Source organism: Pecten maximus, chromosome 1, assembly GCF_902652985.1.
Source record: "Pecten maximus chromosome 1, xPecMax1.1, whole genome shotgun sequence".
Classification (NCBI taxonomy): domain Eukaryota; kingdom Metazoa; phylum Mollusca; class Bivalvia; order Pectinida; family Pectinidae; genus Pecten; species Pecten maximus.
Window position 1 is genome coordinate 34,857,358 of NC_047015.1, and position 18,002 is coordinate 34,875,359.

The 18,002-nt window shown below is 43.4% G+C and overlaps 1 protein-coding gene across 1 annotated transcript in view; it reads left to right on the top strand.

The window, feature by feature from the left end:
• Positions 1 to 18,002, top strand: part of LOC117331650 (cytochrome P450 72A14-like) — a 54,409-nt gene that overhangs the window by 33,677 nt on the left and 2,730 nt on the right. The window contains 1 exon segment of the mRNA XM_033890481.1: positions 462 to 575. Coding sequence (XP_033746372.1) covers positions 462 to 575 — 114 coding nt within the window.

Genomic DNA, 18,002 nt, shown 5'->3' on the forward strand with positions numbered 1-18,002 from the left:
TGTTACTAGATACAGTCAATGTTTAACCATGTTACTAGGTACAATTTGTATCATTCATGTGACTAGGTATAGTCTGTATTCATGTTTCTAGGTACAGTCAATGTTTATTCATGTTACTAAATACAGTCTGTGTATTTATGTTACTAAATACAGTCTGTGTATTCATGTTACTAGATACAGTCAATGTTTAACCATATTTTCAGGTAAAGTTGGTATCATTCATGTTACTAGATTCAATTGGAGACCTCAATTGTAGCTGTTTCAAAATGTTATTTGTGTAACAATGACTGGTAACCATTGTGTATTATCTGTTCCAGGATGCCACCCCTGCTAGTAGTTTAAACCAGTAATTTTTTTGTTATATGTGTTTTAGGATTTGACTGATAACATCTATATATTGTTTGTTTTAGGGGTGTTGCCTTTTTAACTAATTTTGATTAATGTCAGTGTTTTTGTTCCAGGATGTTACCACCCATCGTCACAATGTTTCGTAAAGCAAAGAGAGATGACACTTTAAAAGGATACCACATTCCTGCTGGTACGATAGTGGGACTTCATGTAGGAGCTCTTCATCGGTGAGTCCAATTGCTCTTACCAAAGTATATACTCCTTAGCAAGTTTTTTCCTTTAAGTTCATGCACGATTATTCATTTATTTACTTCCAATTTTCCCCCCCTTCATTTTCGTATTATAAGATGTTGTTTATCTATTCAATTCCTTTTTTTTCGTGAGCTCTTCAACTGATAGGACACGTGGTCATGCTATTTTACTCCAAATTTCTAGGAGTTATGCCCCTTTGCTTTTCCAGTAAGAAGTCTCTGAAATAAATTCCTACCAGTTTTTAAACTAGGTTCACTTCAATATCCTTACACTGCATTGGTACAATAAGGACATTTTATTGTATTCTGGAATTCGTGTCTTTTACATGTTTTCACCCACTGAACACACATTTATTTCCTTGTTCCCCATAATGTGATGAGTATGTTTCATCATAAGTTTCATGGTTGTAATTTATTTTTAAACTTATTCCTTTGTTTCCAAAGCTACATTCTTCTACTATGATATACTGATTTTCCATAACTTGATAGAATTCATATTGATATCCAACACTTTTCTAAGAGGGGGAGGGTATAATCACTGCGTTTGTTTGTCCTTGTGTGTGTGTTTCCATCCGTGATAACTATGTGTACTCACTATCTCAGGATCCCCTGGACAGATTTAGTTATTAACGCCATAACATCAGCCATCAGGTGCTACACCTGATTAGGTTTTGTGGTCATCAGTCAAATTTAAAGATCAAAGGTCACACTTGATCACTTCTGAAATATAAAAGGTTATTTACAAGATAAAAATTATGTCTTGAACCCCTGAAAAGATTTAGTTCATATTCACACCATAACATCACAGCATGGAATTCTATACCTGATGATTTTTGTGGTCATCGGTCAAGGTTGTTTTAGGTGCGTTACCCTATTTGGAATTTCATGACCCTGGGATCTCATGTTTGCCCCTGGGGAGGGGCTTAATCTTACTTTTGAATATCATTTGTTGAATTTCCATTGGAATTCATTCTAAATTGGTTAGACTTATCAGTATGGGAGGACAGTTTGATGGTATATGCACATGTTGGCCAGACTGACCCCTAGGGACTGATGGGCGAGGGCCAAAAAGGGTAAAATTGGCTGAAATACTTCAGAACTCAGGAGACTATTAAGGCCCATGGGCCTCATGTATTTGATTATCGTTTTCAGCTGCAGGTCATATTTAGCTATTTTTGTCTGATATCCTGGTTTTGGATTTAACAAAGAGTATGTTTAATATTGAAATGTTTGAGGAAATATTATTACTGACTTCATAGAATGTATTTATGTCAAAGAGCTTTGTGACATGTTTATAAACATATTAGTACAACTTTGTATAAAAAAAACATTCAGCTGAAGACACAATAATCCTGGCCTGAGTACACACTAATCCACTTTGTTTCATTGCATGTTCATAAAGCCTATCAGTTCTTATAAAATCTGAAGTCCTGCCAAGTCATTTGAACTGAGATTGTCTGACTAATTAATCTAAATCAGGTTATCTAGACATAATTGCAGCTGGACACTTAATGTCAGTTTCTAGTTTCATAGCTCAAACTGAATTGAAGACAAGAGACTGGACACCTCATGTCCACCAGAATTCTGACTGGACACCTCATGTCCACCAGGATTCAGTCTGGAGACTCGACACCTCATGTCCACCAGGATTCAGTCTGGAGACAAGAGACTGGACACCTTGTGTCCACCAGGATTCAAACTGGAGACAAGAGACTCGACACCTCATGTCCACCAGGATTCAGACTGGAGATAAGAGACTGGATACTTCATGTCCACCAGGATTCAGACAGGAGACAAGAGACTGGACACCTCATGTCCACCAGGATTCAGACAGGAGACAAGAGACTGGACACCTCATGTCCACCAGGATTCAGACTGGAGACAAGAGACTGGACACCTCGTGTCCACTAGGATTCAGTCTTGAGACAAGAGACTGGGCACCTCGTGTCCACTAGGATTCAGACTGGAGACAAGAGACTGGACACTTCATGTCCACCAGGATTCAGACAGGAGACAAGAGACTGGACACCTCATGTCCACCAGGATTCAGACTGGAGACAAGAGACTGGACACCTCGTTTCCACTAGGATTCAGACTGGAGACAAGAGACTGGACACCTTGTGTCCACTAGGATTCAGACAGGAGACAAGAGACTGGACACCTCATGTCCACTAGGATTCAGACTGGAGACAAGAGACTGGACACCTCATGTCCACTAGGATTCAGACTGGAGACAAGAGACTGGACACCTCATGTCCACCAGGATTCAGACTGGAGACAAGAGACTGGACACCTCATGTCCACCAGGATTCAGACTGGAGACAAGAAACTGGACACCTCATGTCCACTAGGATTCAGACTGGAGACGAGAGACTGGACACCTTGTGTCCACCAAGATTCAGTCTGGAGACAAGGGACTGGACACTTCATGTCCACCAGGATTCAGACTGGAGGCAAGAGACTTGACACTCCGTTTCCACTAGGATTCAGACAGGAGACAAGAGACTGGACACCTCGTTTCCACTAGGATTCAGTCTAGAGACTAGAGACTGGACACCTCATGTCCACCAGGATTCAGACTAGAGACAAGAGACTGGACACCTCATGTCCACCAGGATTCAGTCTGGAGACAAGGGACTGGACACTTCATGTCCAGCAGGATTCAGACTGGAGACAAGAGACTGAACACTTCATGTCCACCAGGATTCAGACTGGAGACAAGAGACTGGACACCTCATGTCCACTAGGATTCAGATTGGAGACAAGAGACTGGACACCTCATGTCCACTAGGATTCAGACTGGAGACAAGAGACTGGACAACTTGTGTCCACTAGGATTCAGACTGCAGACAAGAGACTGGACACCTTGTGTCCACCAGGATTCAGACTGGAGACAAGAGACTCAACACCTCATGTCCACCAGGATTCAGACTGCAGACAAGAGACTGGACAACTTGTGTCCACTAGGATTCAGACTGCAGACAAGAGACTGGACACCTTGTGTCCACCAGGATTCAGACTGGAGACAAGAGACTCGACACCTCATGTCCACTAGGATTCAGTCTGGAGGCAAGAGACTGGAAACCTTGTGTCCACCAGGATTCAGTCTGGAGACAAGAGACTGGACACCTCATGTCCACTAGGATTCAGTCTGGAGACTAGAGACTGGACACCTTGTGTCCACTAGGATTCAGACAGGAGACAAGAGACTGGACACTTCATGTCCACCAGGATTCAGACTAGAGACAAGAGACTCGACACCTCATGTCCCCCAGGATTCAGTCTGGAGACAAGAGACTGGACATCTCATGTCCACTAGGATTCAGTGTGGAGACAAAAGACTGGACACCTCATGTCCACCAGGATTCAGACTGCAGACAAGAGACTGGACACCTCATTTCCACTAGGATTCAGACTGGAGACAAGAGACTGGACACCTCATGTCCACCAGGATTCAGTCTTGAGACAAGAGACTGGACACCTCATTTCCACTAGGATTCAGACTGGAGACAAGAGACTGGACACCTCATGTCCACCAGGATTCAGACTGGAGACAAGAGACTGGACACCTCATGTCCACTAGGATTCAGACTGGAGACATGAGACTGGACACCTCATGTCCACCAGGATTCAGACTGGAGACAAGAGACTGGACACCTGATGTCCACTAGGATTCAGACTGGAGACAAGAGACTTGACACCTTGTGTCCACCAGGATTCAGTCTGGAGACAAGGGACTGGACACTTCATGTCCACCAGGATTCAGACTGGAGGCAAGAGACTTGACACTCTGTTTCCACTAGGATTCAGACAGGAGACAAGAGACTGGACACCTCGTTTCCACTAGGATTCAGTCTGGAGACTAGAGACTGGACACCTCATGTCCACCAGGATTCAGTCTGGAGACAAGAGACTGGACACCTTGTGTCCACGAGGATTCAGACAGCAGACAAGAGACTGGACACTTCATGTCCACTAGGATTCAGTCTGGAGACTAGAGACTGGACACCTTGTGTCCACTAGGATTCAGACAGGAGACAAGAGACTGGACACTTCATGTCCACAAGGATTCAGTCTAGAGACAAGAGACTTGACACCTTATGTCCACCAGGATTCAGTCTGGAGACAAGAAACTCGACACCTCATGTCCACTAGGATTCAGTGTGGAGACAAGAGACTGGACACCTCATGTCCACCAGGATTCAGACTGGAGATAAGAGACTGGATACTTCATGTCCACCAGGATTCAGTCTTGAGACAAGAGACTGGACACCTCGTGTCCACTAGGATTCAGACTGGAGACAAGAGACTGGACACCTCGTTTCCACTAGGATTCAGTCTTGAGACAAGAGACTGGACACCTTGTGTCCACTAGGATTCAGACTGGAGACAAGAGACTGGACACCTCATGTCCACCAGGATTCAGACTGGAGACAAGGGACTGGACACCTCATTTCCACTAGAATTCAGACTGGAGACAAGAGACTGGACACCTCATGTCCACCAGGATTCAGTCTAGAGACAAGAGACTGGACACCTTGTGTCCACTAGGATGCAGACAGGAGACAAGAGACTGGACACCTTGTGTCCACCAGGATTCAGTCTAGAGACAAGAGACTCGACACCTCATGTCCACCAGGATTCAGTCTAGAGACAAGAGACTGGACACCTTGTGTCCACTAGGATGCAGACAGGAGACAAGAGACTGGACACCTTGTGTCCACCAGGATTCAGTCTAGAGACAAGGGACTGGACACCTCATTTCCACTAGAATTCAGACAGAAGACAAGAGACTGGACACCTTGTGTCCACTAGGATTCAGACTGGAGACAAGAGACTGGACACCTCGTGTCCACTAGGATGCAGACAGGAGACAAGAGACTGGACACCTTGTGTCCACCAGGATTCAGTCTAGAGACAAGAGACTGGACACCTCATGTCCACCAGGATTCAGTGTGGAGACAAGAGACTGGACACCTCATGTCCACCAGGATTCAGTATGGAGACAAGAGACTCGACACCTCATTTCCACTAGGATTCAGTCTGGAGACTAGAGACTGGACACCTTCTGTCCACTAGGATTCAGACAGGAGACAAGAGACTGGACACTTCATGTCCACCAGGATTCAGACTGGAGACAAGAGACTCGACACCTCATGTCCACCAGGATTCAGTCTGGAGACAAGAGACTCGACACCTCATGTCCACCAGGATTCAGTCTGGAGACAAGAGACTGGACACCTTGTGTCCACTAGGATTCAGACAGGAGACAAGAGACTGGACACCTCATGTCCACCAGGATTCAGTCTAGAGACAAGAGACTGGACACCTTGTGTCCACTAGGATGCAGACAGGAGACAAGAGACTGGACACCTCATGTCCACCAGGATTCAGACTGGAGACAAGAGACTGGACACCTCATGTCCACCAGGATTCAGACTGGAGACAAGAGACTGGACACCTTGTGTCCACTAGGATTCAGACAGGAGACAAGAGACTGGACACCTCATGTCCACCAGGATTCAGACTGGAGACAAGAGACTGGACACCTCATGTCCACTAGGATTCAGACTGGAGACAAGAGACTGGACACCTCATGTCCACCAGGATTCAGACTGGAGACAAGAGACTCGACACCTCATGTCCACCAGGATTCAGACTGGAGACAAGAGACTGGACACCTCATGTCCACTAGGATTCAGACAGGAGACAAGAGACTGGACACCTCATGTCCACTAGGATTCAGACAGGAGACAAGAGACTGGACATTTCATGTCCACCAGGATTCAAACTGGAGACAAGAGACTGGACACCTCATGTCCACCAGGATTCAGACTGCAGACAAGAGACTGGACACCTCGTGTCCACAAGGATTCAGTCTGCAGACAAGAGACTCGACACCTCGTGTCCACGAGGGTTCAGACTGGAGACAAGAGACTGGACACCTCATGTCCACCAGGATTCAGACTGGAGACAAGAGACTGGACACCTCGTTTCCACTAGGATTCAGACTGGAGACAAGAGACTGGACACCTTGTGTCCACTAGGATTCAGACAGGAGACAAGAGACTGGACACCTCATGTCCACTAGGATTCAGACTGGAGACAAGAGACTGGACACCTCATGTCCACTAGGATTCAGACTGGAGACAAGAGACTGGACACCTCATGTCCACCAGGATTCAGACTGGAGACAAGAGACTGGACACCTCATGTCCACCAGGATTCAGACTGGAGACAAGAAACTGGACACCTCATGTCCACTAGGATTCAGACTGGAGACGAGAGACTGGACACCTTGTGTCCACCAAGATTCAGTCTGGAGACAAGGGACTGGACACTTCATGTCCACCAGGATTCAGACTGGAGGCAAGAGACTTGACACTCCGTTTCCACTAGGATTCAGACAGGAGACAAGAGACTGGACACCTCGTTTCCACTAGGATTCAGTCTAGAGACTAGAGACTGGACACCTCATGTCCACCAGGATTCAGACTAGAGACAAGAGACTGGACACCTCATGTCCACCAGGATTCAGTCTGGAGACAAGGGACTGGACACTTCATGTCCACCAGGATTCAGACTGGAGACAAGAGACTGAACACTTCATGTCCACCAGGATTCAGACTGGAGACAAGAGACTGGACACCTCATGTCCACTAGGATTCAGACTGGAGACAAGAGACTGGACACCTCATGTCCACTAGGATTCAGACTGGAGACAAGAGACTGGACAACTTGTGTCCACTAGGATTCAGACTGCAGACAAGAGACTGGACACCTTGTGTCCACCAGGATTCAGACTGGAGACAAGAGACTCAACACCTCATGTCCACCAGGATTCAGACTGCAGACAAGAGACTGGACAACTTGTGTCCACTAGGATTCAGACTGCAGACAAGAGACTGGACACCTTGTGTCCACCAGGATTCAGACTGGAGACAAGAGACTCGACACCTCATGTCCACTAGGATTCAGTCTGGAGACAAGAGACTGGACACCTCGTGTCCACCAGGATTCAGTCTGGAGACAAGAGACTGGACACCTCATGTCCACCAGGATTCAGTCTGGAGACAAGAGACTGGACACCTTGTGTCCACTAGGATTCAGACAGGAGACAAGAGACTGGACACTTCATGTCCACCAGGATTCAGACTAGAGACAAGAGACTTGACACCTCATGTCCCCCAGGATTCAGTCTGGAGACAAGAAACTCGACACCTCATGTCCACTAGGATTCAGTCTGGAGGCAAGAGACTGGACACCTCATGTCCACCAGGATTCAGACTGCAGACAAGAGACTGGACACCTCATTTCCACTAGGATTCAGTGTGGAGACAAGAGACTGGACACCTCATGTCCACCAGGATTCAGTCTTGAGACAAGAGACTGGACACCTCATTTCCACTAGGATTCAGACTGGAGACAAGAGACTGGACACCTCATGTCCACCAGGATTCAGACTGGAGACAAGAGACTGGACACCTCATGTCCACTAGGATTCAGACTGGAGACAAGAGACTGGACACCTCATGTCCACCAGGATTCAGACTGGAGACAAGAGACTGGACACCTGATGTCCACTAGGATTCAGACTGGAGACAAGAGACTTGACACCTTGTGTCCACCAGGATTCAGTCTGGAGACAAGGGACTGGACACTTCATGTCCACCAGGATTCAGACTGGAGGCAAGAGACTTGACACTCTGTTTCCACTAGGATTCAGACAGGAGACAAGAGACTGGACACCTCGTTTCCACTAGGATTCAGTCTGGAGACTAGAGACTGGACACCTCATGTCCACCAGGATTCAGTCTGGAGACAAGAGACTGGACACCTTGTGTCCACGAGGATTCAGACAGGAGACAAGAGACTGGACACTTCATGTCCACTAGGATTCAGTCTGGAGACTAGAGACTGGACACCTTGTGTCCACTAGGATTCAGACAGGAGACAAGAGACTGGACACTTCATGTCCACAAGGATTCAGTCTAGAGACAAGAGACTTGACACCTTATGTCCACCAGGATTCAGTCTGGAGACAAGAAACTCGACACCTCATGTCCACTAGGATTCAGTGTGGAGACAAGAGACTGGACACCTCATGTCCACCAGGATTCAGACTGGAGATAAGAGACTGGATACTTCATGTCCACCAGGATTCAGTCTTGAGACAAGAGACTGGACACCTCGTGCCCACTAGGATTCAGACTGGAGACAAGAGACTGGACACCTCGTTTCCACTAGGATTCAGTCTTGAGACAAGAGACTGGACACCTTGTGTCCACTAGGATTCAGACTGGAGACAAGAGACTGGACACCTCATGTCCACCAGGATTCAGACTGGAGACAAGAGACTGGACACCTCATTTCCACTAGGATTCAGACTGGAGACAAGAGACTGGACACCTCATGTCCACCAGGATTCAGTCTAGAGACAAGAGACTGGACACCTTGTGTCCACTAGGATGCAGACAGGAGACAAGAGACTGGACACCTTGTGTCCACCAGGATTCAGTCTAGAGACAAGAGACTGGACACCTCATGTCCACCAGGATTCAGTGTGGAGACAAGAGACTGGACACCTCATGTCCACCAGGATTCAGTATGGAGACAAGAGACTCGACACCTCATTTCCACTAGGATTCAGTCTGGAGACTAGAGACTGGACACCTTCTGTCCACTAGGATTCAGACAGGAGACAAGAGACTGGACACTTCATGTCCACCAGGATTCAGACTAGAGACAAGAGACTTGACACCTCATGTCCACCAGGATTCAGTCTGGAGACAAGAGACTCGACACCTCATGTCCACCAGGATTCAGTCTTGAGACAAGAGACTGGACACCTTGTGTCCACTAGGATGCAGACAGGAGACAAGAGACTGGACACCTCATGTCCACCAGGATTCAGTCTAGAGACAAGAGACTGGACACCTTGTGTCCACTAGGATGCAGACAGGAGACAAGAGACTGGACACGTCATGTCCACCAGGATTCAGACTGGAGACAAGAGACTGGACACCTCATGTCCACCAGGATTCAGACTGGAGACAAGAGACCCGACACCTTGTGTCCACTAGGATTCAGACAGGAGACAAGAGACTGGACACCTCATGTCCACCAGGATTCAGACTGGAGACAAGAAACTGGACACCTCATGTCCACTAGGATTCAGACTGGAGACAAGAGACTGGACACCTCATGTCCACCAGGATTCAGACTGGAGACAAGAGACTGGACACCTCATGTCCACCAGGATTCAGACTGGAGACAAGAGACTGGACACCTCATGTCCACTAGGATTCAGACAGGAGACAAGAGACTGGACACCTCATGTCCACTAGGATTCAGACAGGAGACAAGAGACTGGACATTTCATGTCCACCAGGATTCAAACTGGAGACAAGAGACTGGACACCTCATGTCCACTAGGATTCAGTCTGGAGACAAGAGACTGGACACCTCGTGTCCACTAGGATTCAGTCTGCAGACAAGAGACTCGACACCTCGTGTCCACGAGGGTTCAGACTGGAGACAAGAGACTGGACACCTCATGTCCACCAGGATTCAGACTGCAGACAAGAGACTGGACACCTTGTGTCCACTAGGATTCAGACTGCAGACAAGAGACTGGACACCTCGTGTCCACTAGGATTCAGACTGGAGACAAGAGACTGGACACCTCGTGTCCACAAGGATTCAGTCTGCAGACAAGAGACTCGACACCTTGTGTCCACGAGGATTCAGACTGGAGACAAAAGACTCGACACCTCATTTCCACTAGGATTCAGTCTGCAGACAAGAGACTCGACTCCTCATGTCCACGAGGATTCAGACTGCAGACAAGAGACTGGACACCTCATGTCCAATAGGATTCAGACTGCAGACAAGAGACTGGACACCTCATGTCCACTAGGATTCAGACTGGAGACAAGAGACTCGACACCTCATTTCCACTAGGATTCAGTCTGGAGAGAAAAGAGACTGGACACCTCATGTCCACAAGTTGTTAGTGTCTACTGTGTTTATTTCAAACAACCAACTTATTTATAGCTGACTATTTAGTCCTTTAAGAATAATCATCCTCGTATCATAAGATATTCAAAACTTTGTCATCTTATTTCCATCATCAATAGTTTTTGTCTACACTAATGTCCACTTCTTCTGTCACTGACTTTATTTGACAGACTAATGTTCATTATGACAAAGAAAATACTTGTCCGTAAATAGCCCGTTCTATAAACTTTTGGCATATAGTGATGATACATATTGAAAGTGCGGTGACATCAAAACAGTATAGTATACAGTATACAATGTTGGCACATTTGTGATTATATATCTTGTGTGATTGTTGGTGAGATCTAGTACCTGTCATTTCACACCTACTTCACAGGGTGATCCCCAGGTTAATAGGGATTGGATTAATAGGATCTTTCACCTGCATTATATTGTTGCTGTGACGTCATTGTATTGTTGCTGCGACATCATACAATTGTTAAGAACGTACAAAGAGCATGTGTAGCTTGTCTCAATCCTAGGGTGTGATAAAAAAAATCTCGCATCGGTAAATTTGTGGATATCCCTGTTCAGAGAAAGAGAAAAATTCATCTCACACAGGGTAGGGAAAGTCAGCTGGCACCTGCTTTGATGCTACTCACAATAGCATGATGTCATCATTTTATGTAGGGTAATCACATCTCAAATTAATCATGTCATCAATAACCTACACATACAAATTCGCAACAAGTTACAATTTGTTACTCAAATTAATACAAATACTGGGACTGTTCCTCTAGGGGCCCGACGGGCAGGGCAAAAAGAGAGCAATTTGCCTATTCTGCTATAAGCAACTTAATTCTCCTTTGAAACTTAGCAATGGGTATCACTCATATAATGCTGGTAGCATCCCTAGTGGGTGGGGATTCAAAAAGCTACAAACTTTGGGGCTGACCTATAGGGGCTTAGGGCAGGGCCAAAAGGGAGCAATTGGGCTATACTATTATAAAAGACTTTTTTTTATTTTGAAACTGTTGCAATTCCCACCTCATAGCCATATGTAGCATTATTGGGCACCAAGAGATAAACACAATCCTGTTGTAAGAATAGGCCCTGGGGTCTTTCCCAACCCCTAGGGGCTTATTTTCTTTGCTAAATCTTTGAAACCATATAATCCCCACTCTATAGCCATAGCATTGTTGGGCATAAAGAGATAAACAAAATCATGATGTAAATATAGGCCCTAAGGGGCTTAGTTTCTTTAAATACAATCCTGTTGTAAAAGCAATCCCTGGGGTCTTTTCATGTTCCGTGGGAGTCTAGCTGGAATTAATTTTTTGGTTTATCTTTGAAGCAGTTGAGATCCCGACCCCATGACCATATATAGCATTGTTTGACATTAACAAATAAAGCTACATGTATTAACGAATGGAACATGGAAATATTTTGATGTATGGTCAAATCCAACCAGGTGAGTGATACAGGCCCTCTGGACCTCTTGTTATATGTGTCCTTTTTCTAAGATCTGAAAGTTCTTTCTGGCCAGATTTTCCCCAGTAATTTAATTATATGTTGATACATTTTATGAATATTAATGAGCTGACCACATGTGTATTTCCACCAAAGAAACATGTAGGACAAAGCTCTTTATTTTTACCAAAACATTAGTATTCAGAAGTAGTGCAGTGAATCATTTTAACCAGTGTTGATGATCATATTTTATAGATTAATTTTACATGCTTTGACTACATCAAGCTTTGTGTCTGTTGAGTTGGTAATCATATCTAGGAGTTGCCATGGAAACTTGTTTCATATAATTAGATTTCTGATAGCAGAGGATGACAGAGTGATCATATTTTGTTAATCAGTGTGTTTTGAGTTAATTAATATCCATGCCTTTGTTGACAGCCTTTTCTATCTTCCGGTAATGAGACAGCTCATTTAGCCAGGTAGCTTCAATTCTACCTACATCCACACTCAAATGTAGGTCTTCTTTTGTCATCTATAGGGGAGACCTAACTATGTATGTTTCTTTGTCATTTTAGGCCAGGCTAATAATTTATATGTTGCTTTATTGGCTATATTCAAAGCTTACAATATCAGTTCCAGGCTTATAGTTCATATGATACTTAACTGGCTATAGGCAAAGCTAACAATTGATATCAGTTCCTTTGTTACATGAGGCCAGGATTACTATTTACATGTTTCTTTGTCAGATTGTAGGCAAAGCTAACAACATATAACTATAGGTTTCTTGTCATCTGAAGACTAGATGTTTCATGTCATCTGAAGACTATATGTTTCATATCATCTGAAGACTGTTTTTTGTCATCTGAGGACTAGATGTTTCATGTCATCTGAAGACTATATGTTTCATGTCATCTGAAGACTAGATGTTTCATTTCTCTCATATCTCGCCATGTTGGATAGAGTTTGCCCATGTAAGATAGCCATGTAAGATAAATCTATCTTACATAGCATTTCATGTGCGCGGAGTAATCTGCGTTCAAGGGGGACAACTCTTACAACGTTGTGTGCTTGTGTTTACATCCGACAGTCCTTAGATTTATTATATCGTCGGTGTCGGTTTTGAAACGTTGGATTTAACTATAAAAATACATACATTCTGAGATAAATATATTTCATATCAGCAATAAACCAATAGGGCTACATGGTTTTTAGCCCACCATCATCAGATGGTGGGCTATTCAAATCGCCCTGCGTCCGTGGTCCGTGGTCCGTCCGTCCGTCCGTCCCTCCGTCCGTCCGTAAACAATTCTTGTTATCGCTTATCCTCAGAAAGTACTGAAGGGATCTTTCTCAAATTTCATATGTGGGTTCCCCTTGGTGCCTAGTTATGCATATTGCATTTTGAGAGCAATCGGAAAACAACATGGCCGACAGGCAGCCATCTTGTATTTTGACAATTGAAGTTTGTTATCGCTATTTCTGAGAAAGTACTGAAGGGATCTTTCTCAAATTTCATATGTAGGCTCCCCTTGGTGCCTAGTTATGCATATTGCATTTTGAGACCAATCGGAAAACAACATGGCCGACAGGCAGCCATCTTGGATTTTGATAATTGAAGTTTGTTATCGCTATTTCTGAGAAAGTACTGAAGGGATCTTTCGCAGATTTCATATGTAGGTTCCCCTTGGTGCCTAGTTATGCATATTGCATTTTGAGACCAATCGGAAAACAACATGGCCGACAGGCAGCCATCTTTGATTTTGATAATTGAAGTTTGTTATCGCTATTTCTGAGAAAGTACTAAAGGGATATTTCTCAAATTTCATATGTAGGTTCCCCTTGGTGCCTAGTTATGCATATTGCATTTTGAGACCAATCGGAAAATAACATGGCCGACAGGCAGCCATCTTGGATTTTGACAATTGAAGTTTGTTATCGCTATTTCTCAGAAAGTACTGAAGGGATCTTTCTCAAATTTTCATATGTAGGTTCCCCTTGGTGCCTAGTTATGCATATTGCATTTTGAGACTAATCGTAAAACAACCTGCTCGGCAGGCAGCCATCTTAGATTTTGACAATTGAAACTTGTTATCGCTATTTCTAAGAAAGTGCTGAAGGGATCTTTCTCAAATTTCACATAATTGGATCTTGGTGATGATTTCAAATAGAAATTATCGATAATTATGTGTCTGGTTTTCAAGTTTTCTCCAATATGGCGTCTGGTGAAGACTGAACCGAGCGACCGCAAAGGATTGTGGGAAGGTCAGGGGCCACTTTGTAAACACAAGGGCAAATAGAGAGCTGCCAATCTCTGTATATATGTCTCTGATCGTAGTGGCAACCCACGCGTGTATGACCGATATCGGACCCAGAGACTCGGAGTGACAAGTAGTAAACGATGAAGTGTATGCAAATATTTGTACATTTACAAAGAATAACAACCCATGTATTTCGTATTTACTCTTATATTTTAAATAATGTATTTTTTTAAAATAAATTTTTAATGCAAATAACGTAAACAATCATATAGCGCCCATTTTGAGTACCTACCTGACGATCTACATGTGTGTAACAGGAGCGTGTCGGGCCCAGTTTGTTATGTACAAACTGCACCCGGCACACTACCCTGAATCGCACGTCAACCCAGGTTCGTTGGGTCTGCTTGTTAATGCTGGTGAAGGAGACTCGACACAATTAAACAGTTAACAATATTTATTACATTTCCACAAAAAGTACACAACACAATCGCATACTGGGCCCAACGTTTACAACATACATAACATCCTTTACCCTACCCTCTATCAGCTATAGCTCAACCCCCATCCCACCTAATGCACCCCGCTACTGCTAGTAACACCTACTGCTAAATGTGACGGTTTCAGGAACTCAATCCCTCCAAACTGCCCGATGTAAAAGATCGCAGCACCCGTATATATACACCCCGGTAACAATGCACACACGACCGACCAATCAAACACAGTACACTCACATAGGGTCTCGACACAATGCACAATGCATGACAGGTACACGTGGACAAACACACACCACGGCCACTCTTACCTAACTAGCACAGGAACTTCATTCAACACATTAACACATATTCACATATTAGAAACGTCCCCCTCTACATGTGTATAAGACGGGCCAAAACCCAACTCCGCCTATACGAATACTCCGGTTATTTGCATATTTTGTCATGGAAAAAGGGCTATGCAAATAAGTGGGTTGCTCTGTAATCCTGTGTCACAGAAAAGATCGAATACTCTTATAGAGTCACTGTTCGCTGGCCAGTTCACACATGAAGTTGCCAAATTAAATCACAGTGAATTTAAAATTACCACCCACGAAACATCGCCGTGTCATGGCGATCGACATCACTCTCAATAGCCTTGAACTATGAATGGAATTCCAATGACAGTCGTGACGTCATGCAGTGACGTAGTATTTTATAAAAAATGTGACTTGGCAATAAAAAGTACAGTTTGTTCCGTGAAACGATCAAATATGTCGAGGTGCAAATCAAATCATATGTTAAATTGGATGACTCATTTCAGCGTTGGATTTTTCAAAGTATTGTTTATAGAACTTCTTTTTCTCAGATGTTGACAATTTGATCACATCCATGTCAAAATTCGGTCAGTTATGGCAATTTTTATCGGCGAATTGTTCATTCGTTCATCACTTAACCACAAAAGGAATGAAATTTGTGTGCAAACTTTGTTTGCAAAAATCAGGTATGATCTTTCAGAATAGCATAAGTATTTTTAGTAAAAACATCAAATAAAAAAATTAAAGAATTGATAAAATGGATGGCTGAAGGACACTTTCGCCTGAAATTTGGTAGTGATATGAGAGAAAAAGACTCTTTCATTATGTGTGTATGTATAGGATAGGGATATTCCACCCGAGGGGTCACAAAATGTGGTGAAACCCGAGGTTTCACCACATTTTGTGACCCTCGGGTGGAATATCCCTATCCTACATATACACATATGAAAGAGTCTTATAATCATCTGAGGACTAGATGTTTCATGTCATATGAAGACTAGATGTTTCATGTCATCTGAAGACTAGATGTTTCGTGTCATCTGAAGACTAGATGTTTCATGTCATCTGAAGACTAGATGTTTCGTGTCATCTGAAGACTAGATGTTTCGTGTCATCTGAAGACTAGATGTTTCGTGTCATCTGAAGACTAGATGTTTCATGTCATCTGAAGACTATATGTTTTTTGTTATCTAAGAAGTGAAATATATATATTAAAAAAAAGGTTATGGCATACACAGCCATCTTTGGTAGCCAAGGTCTCATAATTTTGTAAGCAGCTACAGGCCTTATTGGCCTTTTATTTTTTTTACCGGAAACCAAGTTAATGGGAAGGCCATCGGCTCACTGAAAGCTGTAATTAGGCATCATGTAGCTCTCCAATTCTTTCCTTTATATAATACAGATTCTCTGCTTATAGTTTTCCATCGGTATAGGGAGGACATCGTTTGTGATAGTACAGCGTAGATTCCTCAGTAGTAATTATACTGGGGTACCAGATGTACACATAAATGTTGACATTAAAGGAAGTACGTCTTTTAACAGCTGATCCTCTGATGGTAATGGCCACACCTGGTATTTTTAGTCCCCTACTTGGGGGAGGGGGGGGGGTCTATATGTTTCCTCCCTGTCAATCTGTCAGTCCGTCCGTCCGTCCATCCGTCCATCCAGCCAGCCATTGTCAACAATTACCTTGTGAACGTGATAACTTAAATGAATTTACCAAGTTTGATGAAAACACTCTCTTTTTCAAGAATGACAGAATTTAGTCCACATATTAGAAAATTTTACCATAAATACTGAAATATCAAGGAGAGTGATGCAGGCCCTGTGGGTCTCTTGTTCATTCTTCATTGTCTCATTGTGTGCAGTTTGTAAATTTGTCACATTTTAATCTTACATGTCAGTATACATGTATCTGGGCCATAATATATAGATGTATTATGAGTTTTGGACCAATGGGATTCTCTGATATAGCAAATGAGGTTGGGGTAACTTGATCTCCCAGGGGGCTATAGGATATCATATTCAGGTACGAAGTGGGTAATTTCCACCGTAAATTTTCATTTTATACCTTGATGAGGAAGGGCCTGTTTGCCCAAGGAAGGGGTCAAAGTTTACCACAGTACTGGTATATTATATGGAAATGAACAGCACTGTCTGTCATATCTTATAGTTGTATGTGCTTCTTTGATGCTAGGGACATCATACAGGTGTACGTTCTTCTAGGACTTGACATGATACTATGGACATCATGCACCATTTAAGTCCTTTGAGAACTCGGCAGTGATGCTAGGGAAATGTAAGTGGACTAACAATAGTGTCTATTATGAAGATAATTTGGGTGTATTATATGCTTGTTTCGAATGGAATTTTCTTATGGTAAAGAGGGGAACCCGACTCGAGCAGCTGGGTATTAGGGCCTAGAATGATAGATATCAATTATGTAATCATCATCTTTATTTCTAGAAATTCCATACCTAGATGGTACTTACTGTAGATACTTTGTTTGGGGTCATGCACAAAAAGCTGTTTGAGCTATAAACTCATGATCACTTTGTCACCCAAATTACTCTGGATGACATACAAATGTATATGGCAGACCTCTTTTGTTCAGTGACACAGGCACCAGTTACTACAAGTCTTGTTCTTTGTTATAACCAATAGTAAATACATTATAACAACGTTAAATGTTGTCGATAAATGATCCGGAAAAAATCCACAAAGAAAACAGATAATAAACAGGAAGCAGAAAGATATAACAAACTTTATGTTAGCTCAGCTATATAAATCACTTCATTGCTTTTTTCTCCCCCGTAAGATTGGTAGCTAAAATAGACTGCTTTCTTGTTTAGAAGTAAAAAAAGAAGTAAAAATTTAATTTCAAAC